Source organism: Lonchura striata, chromosome 13 (genome assembly GCF_050655825.1).
Source record: "Lonchura striata isolate lonStrDom1 chromosome 13, ASM5065582v1, whole genome shotgun sequence".
NCBI classification, from domain to species: domain Eukaryota; kingdom Metazoa; phylum Chordata; class Aves; order Passeriformes; family Estrildidae; genus Lonchura; species Lonchura striata.
Genome location: NC_140715.1, coordinates 6,619,199 through 6,638,581, shown reverse-complemented (window position 1 = coordinate 6,638,581; position 19,383 = coordinate 6,619,199). Strand labels below are relative to the sequence as shown.

General features: G+C 46.8%; 1 protein-coding gene across 13 annotated transcripts in view; it reads right to left on the bottom strand.

Annotated features, from left to right (window-relative positions):
- LOC110469665 (rho GTPase-activating protein 7) overlaps positions 1 to 19,383 on the bottom strand; it is a 58,688-nt gene that overhangs the window by 5,967 nt on the left and 33,338 nt on the right. For 9 of the 13 annotated variants that reach the window (XR_014958285.1, XR_014958284.1, XM_085591183.1 and 6 more), the window contains exons 2-11: positions 14,283 to 14,354; positions 12,729 to 12,810; positions 11,316 to 11,379; positions 8,767 to 10,118; positions 8,260 to 8,430; positions 7,454 to 7,613; positions 5,935 to 6,133; positions 4,028 to 4,247; positions 2,229 to 2,343; positions 67 to 145 (exon numbers count right to left, since the gene is read on the bottom strand). Coding sequence is in view for 9 of the 13 variants with exons in the window: in XM_085591183.1 (XP_085447309.1) it covers positions 107 to 145; positions 2,229 to 2,343; positions 4,028 to 4,247; positions 5,935 to 6,133; positions 7,454 to 7,613; positions 8,260 to 8,430; positions 8,767 to 10,118; positions 11,316 to 11,379; positions 12,729 to 12,810; positions 14,283 to 14,354 (2,474 nt within the window). In the remaining 4 variants the exon portion in view is untranslated. Of the gene's footprint in view, positions 1 to 66; positions 146 to 814; positions 1,852 to 2,228; positions 2,344 to 4,027; positions 4,248 to 5,934; positions 6,134 to 7,453; positions 7,614 to 8,259; positions 8,431 to 8,766; positions 10,119 to 11,315; positions 11,380 to 12,728; positions 12,811 to 14,282; positions 14,355 to 16,140; positions 16,743 to 19,383 lie in introns of those variants that run through there. The other 4 variants (XR_014958286.1, XR_014958287.1, XM_085591190.1 and 1 more) reach the window with 3 other exon arrangements.

Sequence of the window (19,383 nt, the reverse complement as noted above, 5' to 3'; positions counted from 1 at the left end):
CCCTCCACCCACCCACACTCCCAGAACCAACAATACTGTGATCCATACTCCTTCCATCTACTTTACCTTAGGTGCCAGGTATGAGCAGGTCACCCAGCCTTTGATGTCATCTGTGATGGTGCGGGGAGGCAGGAAGCAGTTTTACCTGGAGGAGCAGGAAGCCCAGGGGAGGAGCAGATCAGTTAAACTACATTCCCTCTGAAGAAAACACAAGGGAAATGCCTTTCCCCTCAGCAGCAATGTTTTGAATCCCTACAGAGTTGCAAACCTCTTTGTGCAGTGCATATCAATCGTGGGCAACTACAAGGAGCCACAGCTCCTGCCTTTGCCTTTGGGTTTGCTGGAGGCTCTCCTAAAAATCTTCCAGAGTCCTAAAGCATTACAAAAATGCAGCTGTGGTACCACTGGACAAAAGGTGTTGCATTGATGCAGGTGCTCACCGACATATGCATGTGTATACAGGTATGTACATATGTTTGTGTATATATATATGTATATATAAAGATAAGAGATCTGTATCAGATTCTTCCATGTCCAGAGCACTGGGGAAGGCTCAGCTCTCACAGCTGGTCAGTGTCCAGTACCTCATGTGGTGGGCAGCAGGTGCAGACCTGTGCAAATGCACTCTCCTGGTGACTGAGCACTGCCCACAAACCCAGCAGGCCTGGCGCTAGTGCCACGGTGACAGCAGGGTGACAGCCGTGTCACAGACCTGTGCTCCCTGTCCCCACTGCACCCACACCCGTGCCCTGGAGCTCTCCCTGCCCCTGGGGCCGGGGCACAGCCTGGCCAGCCAGGGCCCCTCCCGCCCTACCTGGGCTGGCAGTGCTGACGCCGAGTCCTGCTCAGCTTCAGTGGCAGAGGCAGCGTTGGCCGCGGTCCAGTGGTGGCCACAGTGACCAGTCCAGGTCCAGAGCAGCAGACCTGGGTGTTCCTCCGGGCACGGGCGTGGCAGGGGCTGCCACACTGAGCTGTGGCCTCCAGCAGAAGGGGGACAGCCCTCTCCAGGCAGTCCCCGAGTCTCAGCACCCAGTGCCTACCCTGGCAGGGAGGGGGTCACACCAGCAGGACCCAGCACCCCAGGGTGAGGGGCAGCCCCACAGCTCAGGGCTGGAGTCAGCAGTGGTCATAGCAGGGGTGTGTGGAGTGTCCATGGGTAGCTCAGCGTTCCATGGGGCTATTCCATGGGCCATGCAGCCAGAACAGGGCTGCCAGGGCAGACCAGAGGGTACAGGGCAGGAGTGGTGTCAGGGCACCCAAGGGACCTCAGAGCTGGGCAGAGGGGTTCAGGCCACTGCTGGGGAAACAGGGGCCCATGGTTGGGCTGGGGGTGAGAGGGGCACTTAGGAGCCCTGTCTGGGCTGGAGACTGATGCCATGATCAGACCCCTGGGAAGCTCAGCTGTCCTGGGTGGGGTGTCACTCAGAAGCCAGGCACTGGTTGAGGAATCAGTGCTGGGGGAGCCCTGGGGCAGGGCCATGTGTCAGAGCAGGGGAGCCATGGGGCAGCATCCCCTGCCTGGATGAGCAGGTGGAGCAGAGGATTAGAGGGTCTGAGCTGAGTGTGGTCAGCACCCCTGAGGGAAAGGAGCCAGGGGTCAAGTGGGACAACAGGGCTGGCAGGGCAGCTGCCCTGTCCCACACTGCTGGAGCTGAGCCAGAGGGGCAGCCAAGAGTAAGGATCATCAGACACATCCACGGCGATGAGGTCCGAGGTGCAGCCAGGAAGGTGAGGCAGCAAGGGAGGTCAGGATCAGGTCCAGGGACAGCAACCAGGGATAGCCACAGTCTAAGGAGCACTAGGCAAGTCCATAATGACGGGCAAAGGCCGCGGTCAAGCTGGGAAGTCAGTCTGTGGGCCAAGGTCCAGGTTCAGATTACTGGGGTCAATGGCCAGGCACAGGCATGGCTGTTGCTCTGGCCAGGCCCCAGCAATAAAACTTCAACCCACTCTCCAGCAGAGGTGGCCAGGGCCTCCCTGCCAGGGCACATGGCAGCCACTGCCCACAGGTGCTCTCTAAGCTGTCCCCAAGCCCATGGAGTGAAGCCCAAAGGGGGGAATGGAGGAGTGGTCGCAATGCTCGTTTTCTCCTGCAGCAGCAGGATTCCCATCTGTCACAGGCTCAGAGCTGTGGCTGGGCTGGCAGGGACATTGCCCAGCTGCTGCTCCAAGCCAGCCACCCCCACAGGATGCCCAGAGCTTTTGCTTGGTGACAGTGAGTGGCGTACCTGGAAGAGCCTGTTGCACTCCATTATCATGTGAGCCAAGCCCTGCGTTGCTGCCAGGTTCTCATTCAGCTCCCTCTGGTCTGGCTTCCCCAAGCTGCACTTCCTCTGACTGGATCTAGGACAGGGGAAGGTGAGAGGAAGGCTGAGCGAGCAAAGTGCTGGGAACCACACAAAACACTCTGCACTGAAGGACCTGCACATGCCATGTAGGGCTCATGCAATGTGACTATTGAAGGTCAATTCCCTCCCAGCACGTCCCAAAGGTGTCCAGGGCACTACTGACCATTAGTAATGGACACCCAAGAAAGGAAAGTCAAGGAATTTATTCCCCAAACACATCATCATACACTTGGCTAAGAACAACAATGACCCACGCTTATTTGCGTATAATCTTCAGTATCAAGCTTCTTTGATACCTGCAAAGCCCATGTAGAACCTTTTAAATCTTTTGGCCCAAACCACACCCAACACATTTCAAAAACAGTCCCCTCTTTAATTCATGCTAGTGGTATTACATCATTAGTCTTGGCTTCTGAAACTTTTATCTATGTACATTCCTGCCAAATGGCTTGAAAATTGGGTGGAAGATAACAGTCCTCAGTGCTGCTCCTCAGAGTCAGACCTGTCAGCTTGAACCCTTTGAAGTGGGAACCCTGCACCAAGGCATTAATGCACACTTACAGCAGAACTAAAGCTTCAAAGCATCCTGGCTTCTACACACTGACAACAAAGAGAAAACTCCATTGCTATCTTTGGTCCTAACATTTCAGAGCAGCGCTGATGTGAAGCAAAGAGGAACAAGTCCCAGAGTGTAGCTCCTAGGAGCTCAAACAGCACAGCAATCCAGCAGGACCTGCTGCCTCCATCCACCCGCAGTGGCCCCGTGGCTCCCTTGCCGTGTGCCAGCTCAGCACAGGCATGCCCGAGGCATTTTCTGATGTTTTGTGACATTCAAAAGAAAATCCTCAGTGTTTTCCTTCCCTTCCCCTGTGCTACCCAGAGCCTGAAAGATGCCAACAGCACATCTGACAGCCTCTGCTTTGGGACTAGTCCTCTCCTGTAGATCCCCAAGTGAGATGTTCAGCTCGCTACGCCTCAGGAGCACCATGCTTGCTGCACAGCCAGCTGTGCTCTCCTGCCCTGATCTGTCTGTCCACAGCCCAGGAGCACGAGCAGAGCAAACAGCCCTGCCTCAGGAGGCCAGATAAGGCATGAGTGCTCTCAGAGATTATTTGTCTACTTTGGCCCAAGGGCACCTTCCTCACTGCACGTACAAACAGGGGATGTTATGCAACCCAGATACTTTTACTTATTAAGATAAATTTACAGAATCCCCATGGCTCGATTTGGCAGGAATGATCCCCTTATCACCCAGCAGAACCAGTGCCAGTAGCTGCCTCAGTCTGCCAGGTATCTGCAGGGCCTTAAGGCCACACCTGGGCTCAGGTGGCCAGTGCAGGAACACATTTCCAATGGCCAGTGCCCCTTTAATGCTAGCAGTGGCCACATGCTGGGCTCCTGGGCAAGCAGGGGAGTGCAGCAGTGGTGAGGGACCCACACAGACTGGTCAGGAGCATGGCAATGGGGCCTTACCACGGCTCTGCACTGGGCAGTGAGCGGCCACATCGCTCCACGCCCTGCAGGCAACTCCTGCTGCACCTGAGCTACCAGATTTAAGGTAAACCCCAAGGCACACAGAGTCTATTTCCCCCCCAAAATCACACTCTGAGCCTAGGCCAGCTACAGAAAGCATTGCTCCAGCAAGAGCACTGTGGACAGCAGCATCAAGGTGCCAATACCTGGATGAAGAGGAGGAACTGTCCCGCCTCAGGGTGTTGAGGTGAAACAAAGAAGGAGCCAGACAGACAGCGATGTTGGTTGGGGTCATCTGGTTTTCCTCAACAAAAGCCACCACATCTCGCAGGAAGAACAGGAGGATTTTCAAAGCTTCTCTGTTTTCCTTTGGGAGGAGGAGAATAGCAGCCTGGACAGCCTGAAACTGCTCGTCCTTTGGCACATCTAAAAACATAAACCATGACAAAAGCCACACGTGATTTGCAGAAGGAGCATCCATCAGCAGGGCCCCAAGCAGGGCTCTGAGCTTGTAGGTTCATCCATTTCCTTGTCCCAAGCTCACAGCAGACAAGGAAAGGCCATTATCCCATCAAACATGAAGCATTTCTCCTACTGTCTGTCAAGTGCACGTTCACACCCAGGGATGCTGCTGCCTGACTTGCAATTTATCTTGAGCACCATGCTAATGAACATACCCTGAACTGAGCTACAGTCCAAATAAAGCCCTGTCTCCCCATAAAATATTACTCTGCAGTGATACTTTGGAGCTGCTCTACTGTCTTTTCCTTTCAGCTTGAAGCGTGAAGTGAACAGATGCTCTCAGATAACTCAATTCAGAGACCAGTGTTTTGCCAACAGATTTTAATTCACACTAACCCCCACTGAGACGGTCTGGCCAAACAGCTCTGGCAGGAGCGTGGGTCTGGTTCATCCTGCCACACATCCCCAGCACAAGGATTTCTCCCATTAACACCACTGCAAAGGGTAGAAGATCACTTCTCCTTCCCTTCAGGTAGAAGCACATACACAGAACACACAAAACACACTTCTTGGTGAAAGGAGCACAATTCTTATCTCGAAAAGAGTAATTGAATCTGTGCACTTGCTCCAGAAGATGGGTGAGTGGGGTGAATAGAATTTGGGCATTTGCTGTTTCTCTCCCAAAACAAGAGACAGGAGGTAGACAGTGGCCAGATTACAACAATTGGAGGAAAACAGTTATACATCCTTTGGACATGGGAATTGCTGACCTCCTTACGAAGGAGGATTTCTGAATGCAAGTAGAAAACTCACTTCAAACAAATAAATTGTTTTCAGACAAAATTTTAAAACCCTGGCAGGTGATGAAATAAAACTCAACAGAACTTTCATGAACCTACACTGTACACAGAGGAGCAGCTGCTCATTGACCTAGGTCAATAAAAGCCACATGGGTTAGGCTGCAAAACCTAGTAAGTTTTTGCAAGTCCTCTCAGAAAGCTTACAATTTGTGTTTCAAAACCTTTTCTCAAAAGCAGAAGAAACTTGTCTGTCCCAACAATATTATCAGCCCTACTTCAAGCTTCTTCCCCAGTCCATCTGCTTTTTGAAAGTGAATTCCTTGAGGGCAAAGTACTGGGAATAGAACCTGTTTAAACTGTATTAAATGCAGTATTTCAGATTCGTGTTTCCTTGCTTTTTGGGTTGAGTCTCAAGGACAGTAGCAGTGTGAGCACAGGCAGAAAACTGCTGGCATTTCCCAGCTGTTTCACAGCAGCTGTTCTTAGGCACTTCAATAAAGAAATATATCAGGTCTTCTCATTCAAGGAGCTATGCCATGACATGAACAAGGGGACCAGGTTATTTCTTAATTTTGCATAAGGAAATGACTGTTTAAAAGCACAGTTTAAGGGGGCTGCTGCAACATTTCATTACTTTCATCCCTCAGGGAAGAGAACTAGCTGCTTCCTAGGATGCAGACAGGAAGCTCCCAAATCCAGAGCCACAAGGAACTAATTTCAGAAATGTCCTGCCTGACTTGTCCCCTCTGACTACAGGGGGACTTGGCACTACTCCTGGTCTGCCCACTGCCTTGTACAGCTGAATATTAAGATATTCAAGGCACTGGAAAATGACAGCTTTTGGTACCTACATTGGTAGATGTGGAGGAAGGATTCACAGAGCCTGCTGGTAAATATAGGCTCAGGAAGGTCTCGGAAATATTGCTTGACCATATCTGCCACGTCAAATGCTGACTGTCCTTCATAACAGACATTGTTTGGGTTGGTTTCATTCATTTCTCTTAAAGACAGAATCCTGGATTTAACACCGGATTTTCGGAACAGGCCAACCTGTGGGTAAAAGAAATTATTAGAGACAAAGAGAGGAGTCATTAGGAATCAAATGTTTTACAAATAAGTGATCCTCCACCTTCCTTGTAACAGCAAATACCATATGGCAGTGAGACTGAGCACCAAAATACTTCTGTATCATTAGAAGCTGCATGGGCATTTCTCTGAGGCAAACTATGCCCGATGACCACAGAATCAGCTGTGACATACCAATTTTCATGTTTGTTTGGCTTTTATTTAATACAAAAGTACTAATTTTGCCTTTTAAAATCACTACCATTGACATATGCCCATTTTCTTGGGCAGGCTGTGTTTACACATGGCAACTCCTAAGTTTCAATGTGTGTCCACCAAACACAAACATACATCGAGTGCTGGCTTACACAAACTGACTGTGAGATCCACAAGGCTCCCTGGAACACCTGATACATCTGAAACACCTAATATTTCCACAGGCTGTCATTTGAAGGAAATTTTGATTTTCCTTTTAATATGATTGTCAGCTGAGGGAGATTTAAGAGTTTCCCATGAGCTTGACCCCACCAAAGCTTCTGGTGACAGTTTTATTCTGTGCCACTGATACAGCATTTACACTCTTTGTTTTATTTATATGAACTGAATGGATAGCATGGCCTCAAAATGAAAAACACTTGCATTGTCACTTCACAGGAGTGTCACTTTTGCACTTTGGCATCATATAACACATCTAGACAATGGCAAAGCAGAGGGAGAAAAGCCCTCTCTTTAACTAATATGTCTCATGTCACAAGGTCTTCCTCTCTACAGCTATGCTATGGAAATACCATATACAGCACACACTTTTTCTGCCATCTCCACTCAGGGGATAAATACACAACTGAGCTCCAGAAAAAGTTGTAACAGCCACTGCTGAAATGTTTCCTCTCTGCTTAGTGGTGCATTTCAGCTGAAACAAGACTAATTTTCACGTTGGCTCTGGCACTAGCAGCAGCCACAGAACAGAGGGAACAATGACATTGTCTGGCAGCTTTGCCTCCTTGGGGAGCAGAGACACGACACCTCCCCAGGCAAAGGCAGCCTGACTGCCTGCACCAAGAGACATGACTGCAGAGGGTTCCAGTGAGGGAAGGCACAAAAACACAGCACAGGGCTAAAGGTATTCCCAGAGGGAATCAGCACTGCTATTTCCTCGCAGGCCACCGGCTCAGATCTACATCTTTCTGCCTATTCAGAGCCTTAAGGGGGGGAAAAGTCCTTCACAAAAGTATGAAAGAGAGTCTGCTTCCCTGGAGTAGATCTGTTCATGGCCCAGAGCTCCTCTGGGCTGCTTCCAGTTCATACCTGGTCAAGAAAGTGGCTCCTCAGATACTCCAGGGCTTGCAGGATGCCAATGGGCAGGGGGTGGCTTGTTCGCTGCACATTCAGAAGTAAAGGAACACCAAACACATTTTTGTCCTTGTAGTCTGAGGCTTTTGGCTTTTTAATGAACTTTGGTATGGTCCTGGAAATGAAAACCAGTAGATGCAGGTTACTAGGTGTCCAGCACATTGCACCTGCTGCTTTGCACTCAGCAGAAAGGGCTGCCCCAAATTCTGCCACATACCTGTACACACAGCAACAGGAGGGAGAGAAAATAGCAAAGGCAATTACAGGGATGACTTCCTCATTTCATTGCTGAAATTAACAAAGCATCCTCATAGGAAATACATTCTATCCCTTTATGGCACTGCAGTGTTTTTCATTCTTTCTGTATACCAGCTCCCTGTCACAAAATGTATGTTAGTCTGAATTTGTCACTGGTTTAGTTCAAACAGACACTCAGTGCTGAAGGGCTGGATTCCCACTCCAGCCACCTGTCACCTCAGGTTCTCCAGTCCCTGGGATGGTCTCCTGAAAAAGCCCTGCCATTAGGAAAATTTAAAAAGAAACCATGATGTGCCTTAAAATCACTAACAGCATGACCAGCAGTGAGGGGCCAAAGCACAGCCCACAGCAGAGGAAATCCTGGAGCCACGAAGCTGCTGGCAATTTAATAGGATGAAATTCTTCATCTTGAACATGTGCAATGTAGGCAGACAAGGAAATTCACATGCTTACATCAACTCCTCACTTTCCAGCTCAGATTGTTTTAATACCAGACAACTTACCAGTTCCAGCCCTGCTTACTGGAAGGGGAATATCTGTCCATTAAAGCTGTGAGTTTCAACAATGCCAGCTTTTGTGTGCGGGCCAGCTGGGCAGCTGACTGGCCATCAGTCTGGAGGGAAAGGCTTTCCAGGCTCACGCTCTCTTCCACACACCAGTGCTGCTTCCCGTGCCTAAGGGACAAATATTGCTTAACCTTAGAACCATCTCCACCATCCCTGTTTTCTACCTGCATCTGTGAAGCACCCAAGACTCTAAATGACCTGCAGTTAGTTGCACTTAAACAAGGTACCTCCCATCCAGGAGGGCCTCTGGCAATACAAACTGAGTGCCCATGCAGATTATGTGTCCTGCTTTCAGCAGAGGTCAGATATTGGCACCTGTGGAGCAGCACCTGCCACCAGCAGCACAGACTCTGCTACCTAGGACAGACTTTAGAACACTTTGTTCTGGCAAAACAATTATATTTTGAGTGGACAGAAGCAAAGGCAAACCCAAGGATGGCTGACCTGTTGGTCTCTTTAGAGTCTGTGATGTATGTCAGGTCTGCAGAACCAATCTCCTTGCCCAGCCCACAGCTGCTCTCTCCCTCAGCCTCCCCTGCTGTCTTATCTTCTGAGCCCTCTGTTTCGAGGGAGCTTTCTTTAGGGGAGGCTGGATACGAAGAGGTCAAGTCACTGGCAAAGTCAGAATCCCCATCATCCGAGAACTTCTCTGTCCACTGATCAACCAACTTTCTGAGACCGTGGACATCTGCTATGACGCTGTTCAGCTCTGAGAAAACGTCGTCGTCACCGACGTGCGCGGCCTCCAGGCCCTGCAGGAGGGTGCTGGGCATGTTGTCGTACACGCTCAGCCGGCTGTCCCTGCCCGGCTCGGGACTCCCGCGGCCTCTGGGATCCCTGGAGCCGCTTCTGCTCCGGCGCCTCCTGCGCCCGTGGAAGCTCCCAGTTCTCCAGTTGACAGAAGAGCTGTCTGCTGGAGACAGGGAGCTATCCGTAAGCACTGTGGGGAAAGTGCCAGGTTTATGGCCTTGTGGTATTTGAAACATCTGGTTCTTTTGTACCGTCGTGTCATTTTTTAGGTTTTGCTGGGATAGATCATGCCCCAGCAACAGCATGCTGGAGTCCACGTGCTCTGTATACATCCCCCTTCGTTCAGAGGGGCTGCCTGGTTTTGTAACAGGGCTTGGAGTGCTCCCTGTGCTGCTGTTTCCAGACTGATTGCTGCTGTTGCAGCTCTGGGGAGAAAAAGAAGAATTGTTCTTTGTTCGGATGCCAGAGAGGTCAGAAATATTTACACAGTTCAGCATCTTCATCTTTTCTTCATTAAGTCCTTCCAGAAGAACAGGTTCACTTATTATGGGTTTGGCCTTTGACTGACCACTCCTTAAATTGCAGCTCCTTAAGTGCAGCTTCTCCATTTTCTTTAGAAGGCTCTTCCTCTTTTTAGATGGTGACTTATCCAAAAGCTTCTCCTCACTGGTGATATTTAAAAATTCACTTCGGGGAGGAGAACAACTAAAAGCAGAGTCCAGTGAGGGTACCTTAACTGAGGAACATCTTGAGGAGCTCGTGCTGGTTTCCACATCTTCAAAAGGTTTTTGGGAGTTAACAGTGTCACTGTCAGCACTGCTGGTGCTGTGAATAGAGGACACATCGTGCTTCTCACCATGATCCAGAAAAACACTGTCCTCGTTGTGGGGGATCTTCAGTACTGGACTGCCTGGGGTGGGAGCAGCAGCACCTTCCTCTGCTGGGAAACCTGCCAGGCTCTTGATGCGAGACCACCGCTGGCTGCACCTCTCATAGGCCCATCTGTCACTTATTGCACAAGGTTCATCATCTTCAGAGTCGTCACTCTTAGGAGGAGAAAAAAATAAACAAAACAACAAAACTAGTTTAAGGGCAAAGTTTGGAAAATTTTAAATTACAAAAACCAGTTTAACATAAAAAGTAGACTTAGATTTTCTGCCGACCTCCAAAACCCCCAAGACCAACATAAGGAAACGTGACCATTCAGTCACCGAAGATCTGCCCTAAGTTAGTTGAAAAACATGCTGACAAATGATGCCCAAGTATGCTGATAAATCTGGGAAGCTGACCACAGGAAAAAGTGACAGATTTGATCAAAGGGGGAAAAATCCTGTTTTGAGGCAAATCCAAGGGTTTTGAAAGATAATTGTATTGGATTTACACTGCCCTTCCTAAAGTCAAACAAATCAAACACTCTCACACTTCTGTGACCAAAACTCACCCGTTTTCAGGTAAAGAAGTGTTTAGCTGTGGGACTGTGGCAGCATTGGTATCTGTGGCACCCTTTTGGAGCCCTCAGCCCCCCTTGGCACCTGCACCAGGTGCCCCCTTTGCTGGATTGTCCCCACTCTGAGGGAACGCTGGGACAGAGAAAGGTTGGAGAAATGGGAGCCACCTGTCTCTTCTCTCTGGGCTCTCTTGCCCCATTCTGCCCCAGCAGAGAGCAGAACTCTCCAAAAGCCAGACATTTTTCCAGAAGATGGCATTCTTTTCTCACTAGTCCTGCAGTTAATCCACGGTGGCTCAGAGGCTTTGCAGAGCTGGAGCTGCCCAGCCAAGCTGTGGCTACCACTCTGATGGAGCTGCAGTGGCAGAGCACAAAGACAGCACAGCTAAAACCTACCCAGCTTCTATTGGCTGAACATTTGCACTGCCCTTTTAATTTCTTTGTTAAGTCAACAGGAGTGAAATTTGAGTTTCAACACTTAAATAAGGTGGGAAACTCCTTAGGAAAGCAATGATAGCCATGCTGAGACTGTTGGACAGTAACGTGTCAAATCAAATTTTAATAGTGTTTCAAAGGCCACCCCTAACCTACCTTGCAAAGTTTCAAACACTACATAGTTGCAATCTTCATCCCTATGTTTTCTCAACATAAAATGGGAATAGCAGAGCTTTGTGGGATGGAATAGAAAGGAAAGTTCAGAAATTGCTAGTCCTTCATGCACTTTTAAACCCAGGTGTTTGATACAATAGCTAAACACATCTTTAATCAGAACAGGAACTGTATGTTACAGACATACCCGTTTCCTATCACGGCTTATTTCCACTTTCATTGATGCATACTTGTTCAATGTGTTCAACCTTCTAGGGTTTGAGAAAAAACACAGGAGTTTTAAATTTCAACTATTTCATTGCTTGAAAACAAACATGCACCAAACTAGTTGTGATCTACCATGGAGTCTTCATTATTGTTGAAGACTGACATTCTGTTAAAGGCTCCCACACACTGGCCCCCAAAACCAGCACCATGATGTTCACACTTCCAGTTCTGCCATCTTAAAACTAGAGAAGACAACCATAATCAATCATTTAATTTTAAAAAAGCATATTATTAGCTTTACTGGTTGTGAAAACTTCATATTGATTTAAAATTTTGAAAATAAACAAAATTCTGTGTGGGCTTCTTGAAAAAAATAATTATAATCAAGATGTTAACCTGTATCCCTGGAAGGACTGCATTATCTATAATTTTAATTAAAGCTTGTGGAATCAGTAAGGTCCCCAGATTAGTCAATCACTTAGTTGTCAAATAACAGGTGGCATCAACAGGAGGCACACTGAAGAGTCCCCAAGGAGCACTTGGGACAGAGGTGATACCAAGAAACAAAATATACCCAAAGTTCTCTAATAACTGCTGTGCTTTAGAGACGTGTGTGTGAACAGCCCTTGGTGCTCTGGTACAGGCAGAGCTGGAGTTCAGGTGCCCTGACAGCACAGAAAAGGACCAGAACACCTCACCAGGAGAGGAACTTCCCAGTGCCCTAAGTGTTAGAAATCATCATTTCTGTTGAAGAAACCCTGCTAAACAATCTCATCATGAGTAGGCGTCAGTAACTGCAGCAGAAATTGAAGCAGAAGCCTCACACTATCCTGGCACTGATCCATGGGGAAGCTCCACAGGGCCCTGAGTCTGACTTGGCACTGACAATGCAGGTTCACTTGTGTGCTCTGAACAGCTGTGGCAAAGCAATAACTTCAAACCTGCACCTTTGCTTCTCACCCAAAAAATATTCAGGAAAACAGAACAGATCTCATGCAGATAATTTTTTTTCTGACTATCTGCTGGAACAGAAGTTGGAGGAAATTCCTGCACTCGATTATACATGATCCTACAGAGCAGCCTGCCATGCTTGCAGGGAACTGGCTATTTTTAATCAGCTTGCAGCCATTTCACATCACAAAAAAGATATTTAATGCTCAGTGTAACATCTCTGAGAGGCTGGCTGAAGAGGAAGTGCAGACATGCGGTTACTTTACCTTTTAATTCCTTAAACAACAATTATAGTGGCACTAAACTATGTGCTGAAGTGATTTCTTTCAGTCACAGATTTGGTGACTTTGTTAATCTCTGATAAAAGCAGAGGTATGAAAAGATGAGTGACAAGTAACTGGGGGGCTGGGGGTATCAAAGATGATTCACGATTAATGTTTACCTGAACAGTGATTCAATTGCATCTCCATCTAAAAATTCATGATCTCTCCTCACAGTATTTACATCAATGGGAAACTGCATATCTGTGAACAAAGAAGAGGAATCTGAAATCTGAGTTGTAATTGCAAAGACTTTCGATTTTGAAGCTTATTTATCACAGGTGAAATGAAACTACTTCTATTTCTATAGCTGTACATTCATGCAAACATCCTTCCAGCAAGTGAGGATCAGTTCCTTAGGGCAAGTTGGAGGAAAAAATGTAGGGATCTGCTTGCTGCAGTTATTACAGGTGTACAAGCCCTTCTGCATTTCCAGGAGCTTGCAGTCACCAAGTGCCATAGACAAGAAACACAAAATAACCTTTATATTTGCTTTGGCTCTCTGCATTCTATAGAATAAAGCTGGGATTATCTTACATGAGCCTTTGCCATGGTGAGGTGCAATGCAGCACATGAGATACACTGAGCTCTAGGGAGCCTGACACAGCATGCTGGGCTGGAAGCTGAACACTTCAGCATTTCAGCTCCTGAGATTCAGCCTTGCACATGAGGGAACCACTGAGGTCCATATATTTTTTCTTAGCTTATTTTATAAGCTTTATTTTCCTAGCCAAGTCAGGACATGGCATAAAAACAAGGTAGTGCAGAGAATTCATCTTCCAGAAGCATGGCAATGCACATTTCCAGCAACAGCTTATAGAATACTGTAGGCAGACAGGAAGCATTTCCAGGTTTCATGGAATACAGCTTTCAAACCCAGCTCTAGGGGCTTGGCTTCAAATATTTGATTTTGCAGTGACCAAGGGAGGTGGGAATGAGAGCAGTGAATGTTCTTTTAACTGTCATTCTTTGATAAAATCTTTCTTAAAAATATATAGAAAAAGCTTTTGTTACTTTCAATGTTTGTAACAGAAAACATATTTTAAAGAAGAACAGTTTTAATGTATATGCACAAGTGTGGCCTGAAAGATTGTACAAGTTCTCAACAAATCCATATCTCCTCCCAAGAAATAAGCATTCTTAGTAGTTTTAACAACATGAATACATGCTGAAATTGCATTTTTTGACTGGCTGGCTGCTGCTGAGTATTTCTTTTGAACATTTCTTATGATTGCAAGATGATTTTTTCCGACATTCTTTTTCAAAACACCAATAAAGCAATCTCACTCAGATCACAGACTGCAGAGCCTCAGAGGAGTTTTGGTTCCAATCAGTGGTTGGAAACTTCACTTCCAACACTCCAAGACAAAGAGCCTGAAAAAATTATAAGCAACTAAAAATAACAAAGGCAGAAATTTGACTGAGTTACAGTCTAACAACAGGAAGAGAAAACCAGGGAAGATTTGGTTCTTTAAAGAATTGTACTGAGTCCCTGCTGAGATGTCCCTTCTGCAAGAACACACACCAGGTCACTACTTTCCTACAGGTTTGCATGAAGATATAACAGAATTTGAAAGTGCTTCTATCAGAAGTGTCAGGTTCTGAAATATATTATTTATGTGAACAATTCCACTCAAATTCAGTGTCAGCTGCTTGGCAAGTCTTTGTGATCATACCTTCAAACAGCTGAGCATACTGGGGAAATCCAGCAGCTCTCAGCCAGTCGCAGGCTTCTCTGGCTTCAATTTCTGCAATGAGAACACACAATTGTTCATGGACAGTGCTCACCAGAGTCAGTGACAAGCTAATTTCACCTGGCACACTCTCTGAGAATCTTGTATGTTAATGTTTTGTTAGGATGTTGCTAAAAAGGAATAAATCCTTGTCTACAATGCACTTACATGCACATAGCTCTGCAATAGTCATTCCACCATAGGAGAGATAAGCACAGACAGAATTGGCAGATTTGAACACATACTGGAGATGTCACACAGCAGGGTCAATCAGCTGTCCCTGGGCTGGGGGCAGTGAGCATCTGCTGCAAGTAGAAATCAGTGACCAGAGCAGGGTGTGGGGCACACATCTGTGCAAAGCCTGCTCAGGCATTCCAGCACTGAGAGATGGTGGTAAGACAAAACAAATCCTATAAATAAACTTAAAATGCTCTCACAAATTTAATAACACTGGACACGGCCTAAGCATTCCCAGAACAAGAGTTCTCAGGAGTACCTGTTGCTAGGGTCTATCAATATTTATTTCCTTGCCAACTACCTACACAACTTGGCAGCCAGTGCAGCCCAGCAGATGTCAAGAACTCGCTGCTCACTTTGTGACAACGGTGCAGGCCTGTGGCCAGTTCTACTGTAACATTCCCACAGAGGCAGAGCAGAACACAACCTCACAGAACCACAGGCAGGTCAGCATGGCTACATGCCCCAGGCTCTGATCTCTGCCAGCATCTCTGGCTCTGTGGAAGAGGATTCCCAAATACACTTTCTGTAGGTCTGGTGCACCCCAGAGTGTGTTACACCAGACACCAACCTAAGAGCAAAGACTTCTTCAAAAGGAATATTGTTGAGCTACCTTAAAATCTAGCCTGCTCAGTAGAGAGAAATGTTTTTAAAGCACCTTAAAAAGTAGCATGACAGCCCAGAGGAATGAAGCTGTTCTTAAAACCATGCTCTTTACACATACACTCACAGATTAGGATTCCGAGGCACTTCACATACACACCTGTTCAAATTCACTGCTTGATTTGCTCAGACTTCTCAACTGTAAGTCATTGGTACAATCAGACACTAACCAAAAATATCACACAACTGCCATGATTTTATTTTTCTGCTTTAAAACTTAAAATTGTTTCCATTATCACTTAATCAAACTGGACAATGCCATTCTAACAGAGGCTTCCCTGCACAAAGCTGTATGGCTTTTTCATCTGAGAATAAAGTAATACCACAGGCAAACCAGGATATTTTTACACAAAACAGATGGATGAAACTCTATTTTCATACTGCAGAAACTAATTTCTTCTACAACAGCCTATATACACACTGCCCATATTTACTGCTATATTTAGTGCCATAATTTATCATAATCTTTACCACAACAAAGCAATAAAGAGACAATAAAAGACAAGCATTGTATTCAGAGAGTAACAAAGGAAAATAAAAGCTATTTGTAGAAAAGAACCAGGAGGATGACCAGCCTAACACTAGAAGTTTTCATAAAGTGATTTTCATTTAGAAAACCCCAGTAGACTCACTCAGCCAGCTCAGCTGTGGAGAAAGTGTAGCTGTCCTCATTCCAGACCTCAGCCTACTCAGCCAGAGCCTGTGCACAGCAATCCTGAGCTCAGGCAGGGACTCTGCAGGGGCTGAAGCTTCCCCAATTCCCAACACATTAAAAGCACAACTCCATTTTTAGACCAAACCCAGACATGAAAAGTGATGCAAACTAGAACAGAAAAATAAGGCAGAAAAATATTTTGCACCAAGTGAGGATGACTGAATATTACTGAAAATATATACTTACAGTTGCCCTCTTCCATAGAACAAGGACAGAGCAGCTGCAGGAATTTTCTTTGCTGATGTAACTCTCCAGGCCTTTTAACATACCTTTGTACAATCACAGGGTATGTTTGGATTAGATATTAGGAAGAAATTCTTCCCTGTGAGGGTGGGCAGGCTCTGGCACAGGGTGCCCAGAGAGGCTGTGGCTGCCCCATCCCTCGAAATATTCAAAGCCAGGCTGGACAGGGCTTGGAGCAACCTGGCCTAGACAAGAGGATTGCAACTTTTTAATATCTTTTGGGTCTATCTGCACAACAGAAATACCAGAGCAACCTAAATGTGTCACCTCCCTCTCCTGAACTGATTTCATAATTAAGCAGATGGGAAAAAAAACTCCTGCAAAACTTAATATTCCTAGCTTAGAGGCTGCCAGCAACTCTCCCATGCCAAGCCAGCTATTTCCCCATGGGCTATGGGTGGTAGGTTACTACCAGATGTTTATGAGAAACAACACAGAGTACACAGCCTGTGCCATCCTTTGGCTGTTCTGTGTCCCAGAGGTACGTTCTGTGCTGAGGACTCAGCCCAGTCCCCAGCAAGGAGCAAAGAGCATTCAGTGTGCCCCAGCAAAGAGCATTCCATGTGCCCCACCAAGGAGCATCCCGTGTGCCCACCAAGGAGCATCCCGTGTGCCCAGCCCAGCCCAGCACAGCTGCTGCCCTTTCCCCAAGCTCCCTCCTCCCTGCAGCCCCAGGCCCTGCCCCAGCTGGGCTGTGACACCTCTCTGCAGCCAGCTGGGCTGAGGAGCTGCGTGTCCCCACCTGAGCACTGGCCTGAGTGCAGACTGCAGGACCCACACTTGGAAACCAGATGCTGCAGTGTGAATTAAACCCCTGTCAGAATGAACAGCACTGTTAACCAGATTGCTCGCAACAAAGGAAAGGTTTGGGCATTATCTCGGAGATGTTTTCCTGATAAAAAGCACTTTCCTAACAAGGTAACAAGGCAGAGGCAGAAACCAAAATCAGTGACAGCTGTGTATCAAACAGGCCAGTCAGCCTTACTGTGAGGTGAGCAAACTTCAGCTGAAGAAGAATGTCAAACTGTACTTCAAATTTTAAAATACTCTAAATAGAATGGGAAAATACCAGTTTCTTTCTGTAACCACCAGCACAGTGAACCTTACTGCCAGGATGCAGTGTGACTTTCAGTTGCTGCCAAAGCAGGAGGCCTCTTCCATTCCCCAGCTGTGAGTTCCAGCTCCTCACTGCCACCCCCAGCCAATGCCAGCAGGTCCTGTCAGCCAGACTGGCAGGATATTAATCACTTTTGTTTGGCAAGATGAGATTGAAGAAGTTTTAGCTTTCTAAATTGGCTACCACATGCTCTGATAGGTTCCAGTGGCAGGACATGGACAGTGGTAGGTCCATGCAGGGAGAACTGTGGGATCATGCAGCTGCCTGCCCAGGCCAGGGAGCTCAGCCTACTCTGAAACCTTTACCTAAATGTATTGCTTTGCACAGAGGTGTCTCATGGTAGGTCTTTTTCAAAGCAATTTTTAAGCAGACTGTTTAACAACCAACAGTAGATGGATTACTTCCATCTCCATCCAAAATAGTTTTCCAGTTTCAACAGGTAGGAATCACATGGTGATCAGGACTTCATTAATTAAAGGGATTTGAGTCTGAACACTTTCCAAAACCATGGCAGGAACAAGAACAATTGGAGAGGTTTCTTGCTGTTTGCAGCACTCCTGCATTAGTTACTGCAGGACCCTCCTTGTCCCCTTTTCTGTAGGATGCAGGTGTGGTGCTGGTGGCAAAGAAAGGGTTTCTCAACATGCCCAGCAGACAGGAGAACAGAACAGAGGGTAGGACTGACTCCTCACTTTGACTGAATATTGCACCACTCTGTAACGAAACAAAACAAAACAAAAATAATCCAAAGGATTTTGCTCTTTCCCAACCTCTGCCATTATACAGAGGACCTTTTTTTTTCCTCTCTAAATGGCAGCAATCCTCCTCCACAGCCACACACAAGCAGGTGCCCAGGGTCCCCACCTCCCAACCTGCCTGCTGTGCCACAGCAGGGCCAGCTGTGCCTCACAGGGGGCTGCTGCTGCCTCCTCTCGTCACTGCCATGCCCCAGCCTCTCCAGAACTGGAGCCATCAGGCCCCGTGCATGCTTGGCAGCCAGTGTCAAACCCTGCCACACATTCCTCCTCCAGCTCACGAGCCCTGGGCTGGGAACTGGCAGCTCCTTCACACTCTGACTTAGATCCTGTCACTCCTGCTTGTGCTGCCAGTGCTGGAAGCAACAAGGGGTTTTCAGGTTCCATTTGAGCATCAAATGAAGAGTTTCCCATCACATCTTTCTGGTTTGTGCATCTTCCCAGGGCTGTAAGAATTGATATAACTCCCCTATGACTTACTGCTGCTAATAAGGCATTTCATTTTACACACACCCTGTGAAAAATGCATTTGCTTGCTACAACTCTGATTTCTAGTGTTCAGAACTGCATTTTACCTGTGACAGGATTTTTAATAGCTGTTTTTATTTACCTTATATCCTTTTACTTAAAAAGAGAGTTGAAACATGATGTCTGCTCATGCTGAAGACTCAAACACAATGCTTTCAAAGTAGGGTGTTTGCATTGACCAAGATAAGCAGTCAGAGACTTGTAAAACTGTCAAACTCTCCAAGAGCTAAGATGGATCATAAATAAGTGGAAATGTTTATTCTGTTTTCCCTTGTGCAATGCAAAATATCGAAGCTTAATTGTACTTTACTAACCCACTCAAAGAAGAGGGAAAAAAAAAAAAAGAGATTACAGCTTGGAATTTAGCCAGGATAATTTAGGCTCCATGCAGATAGTGAACAGAAATGTCTGGAAAATGAAAAGGCCAAGATATTTGTCCTTTCATTCCTACTTTACTATCATGCTGGTGTTTTGGAACTGCAGCCAACTCTTCAGTTATCACAGCTGGGAACTGCAATGTATCCCAGAACTTTGTGGCAACCTTAATTGCATCTTTATCCAGCTCCTTGGCATCAGCTCCAAAGCTGATTACCAGGACTCCCAAGCTGATAGCAAGGTCTTTACTCGGGTCCTTTCCATTTTCCTCCCCTGTTAGTTCCTGGGACCCAGACAAGTTTAAAGGCATTTTCTTTGCAGACCACATTAACTGGCTTGTCAGTGCTGGTTGATCTTTTAATTGCTTCTAAGTACAGTAGAGAAGGCAGTGTTTGCTCTATGGGAATTTTG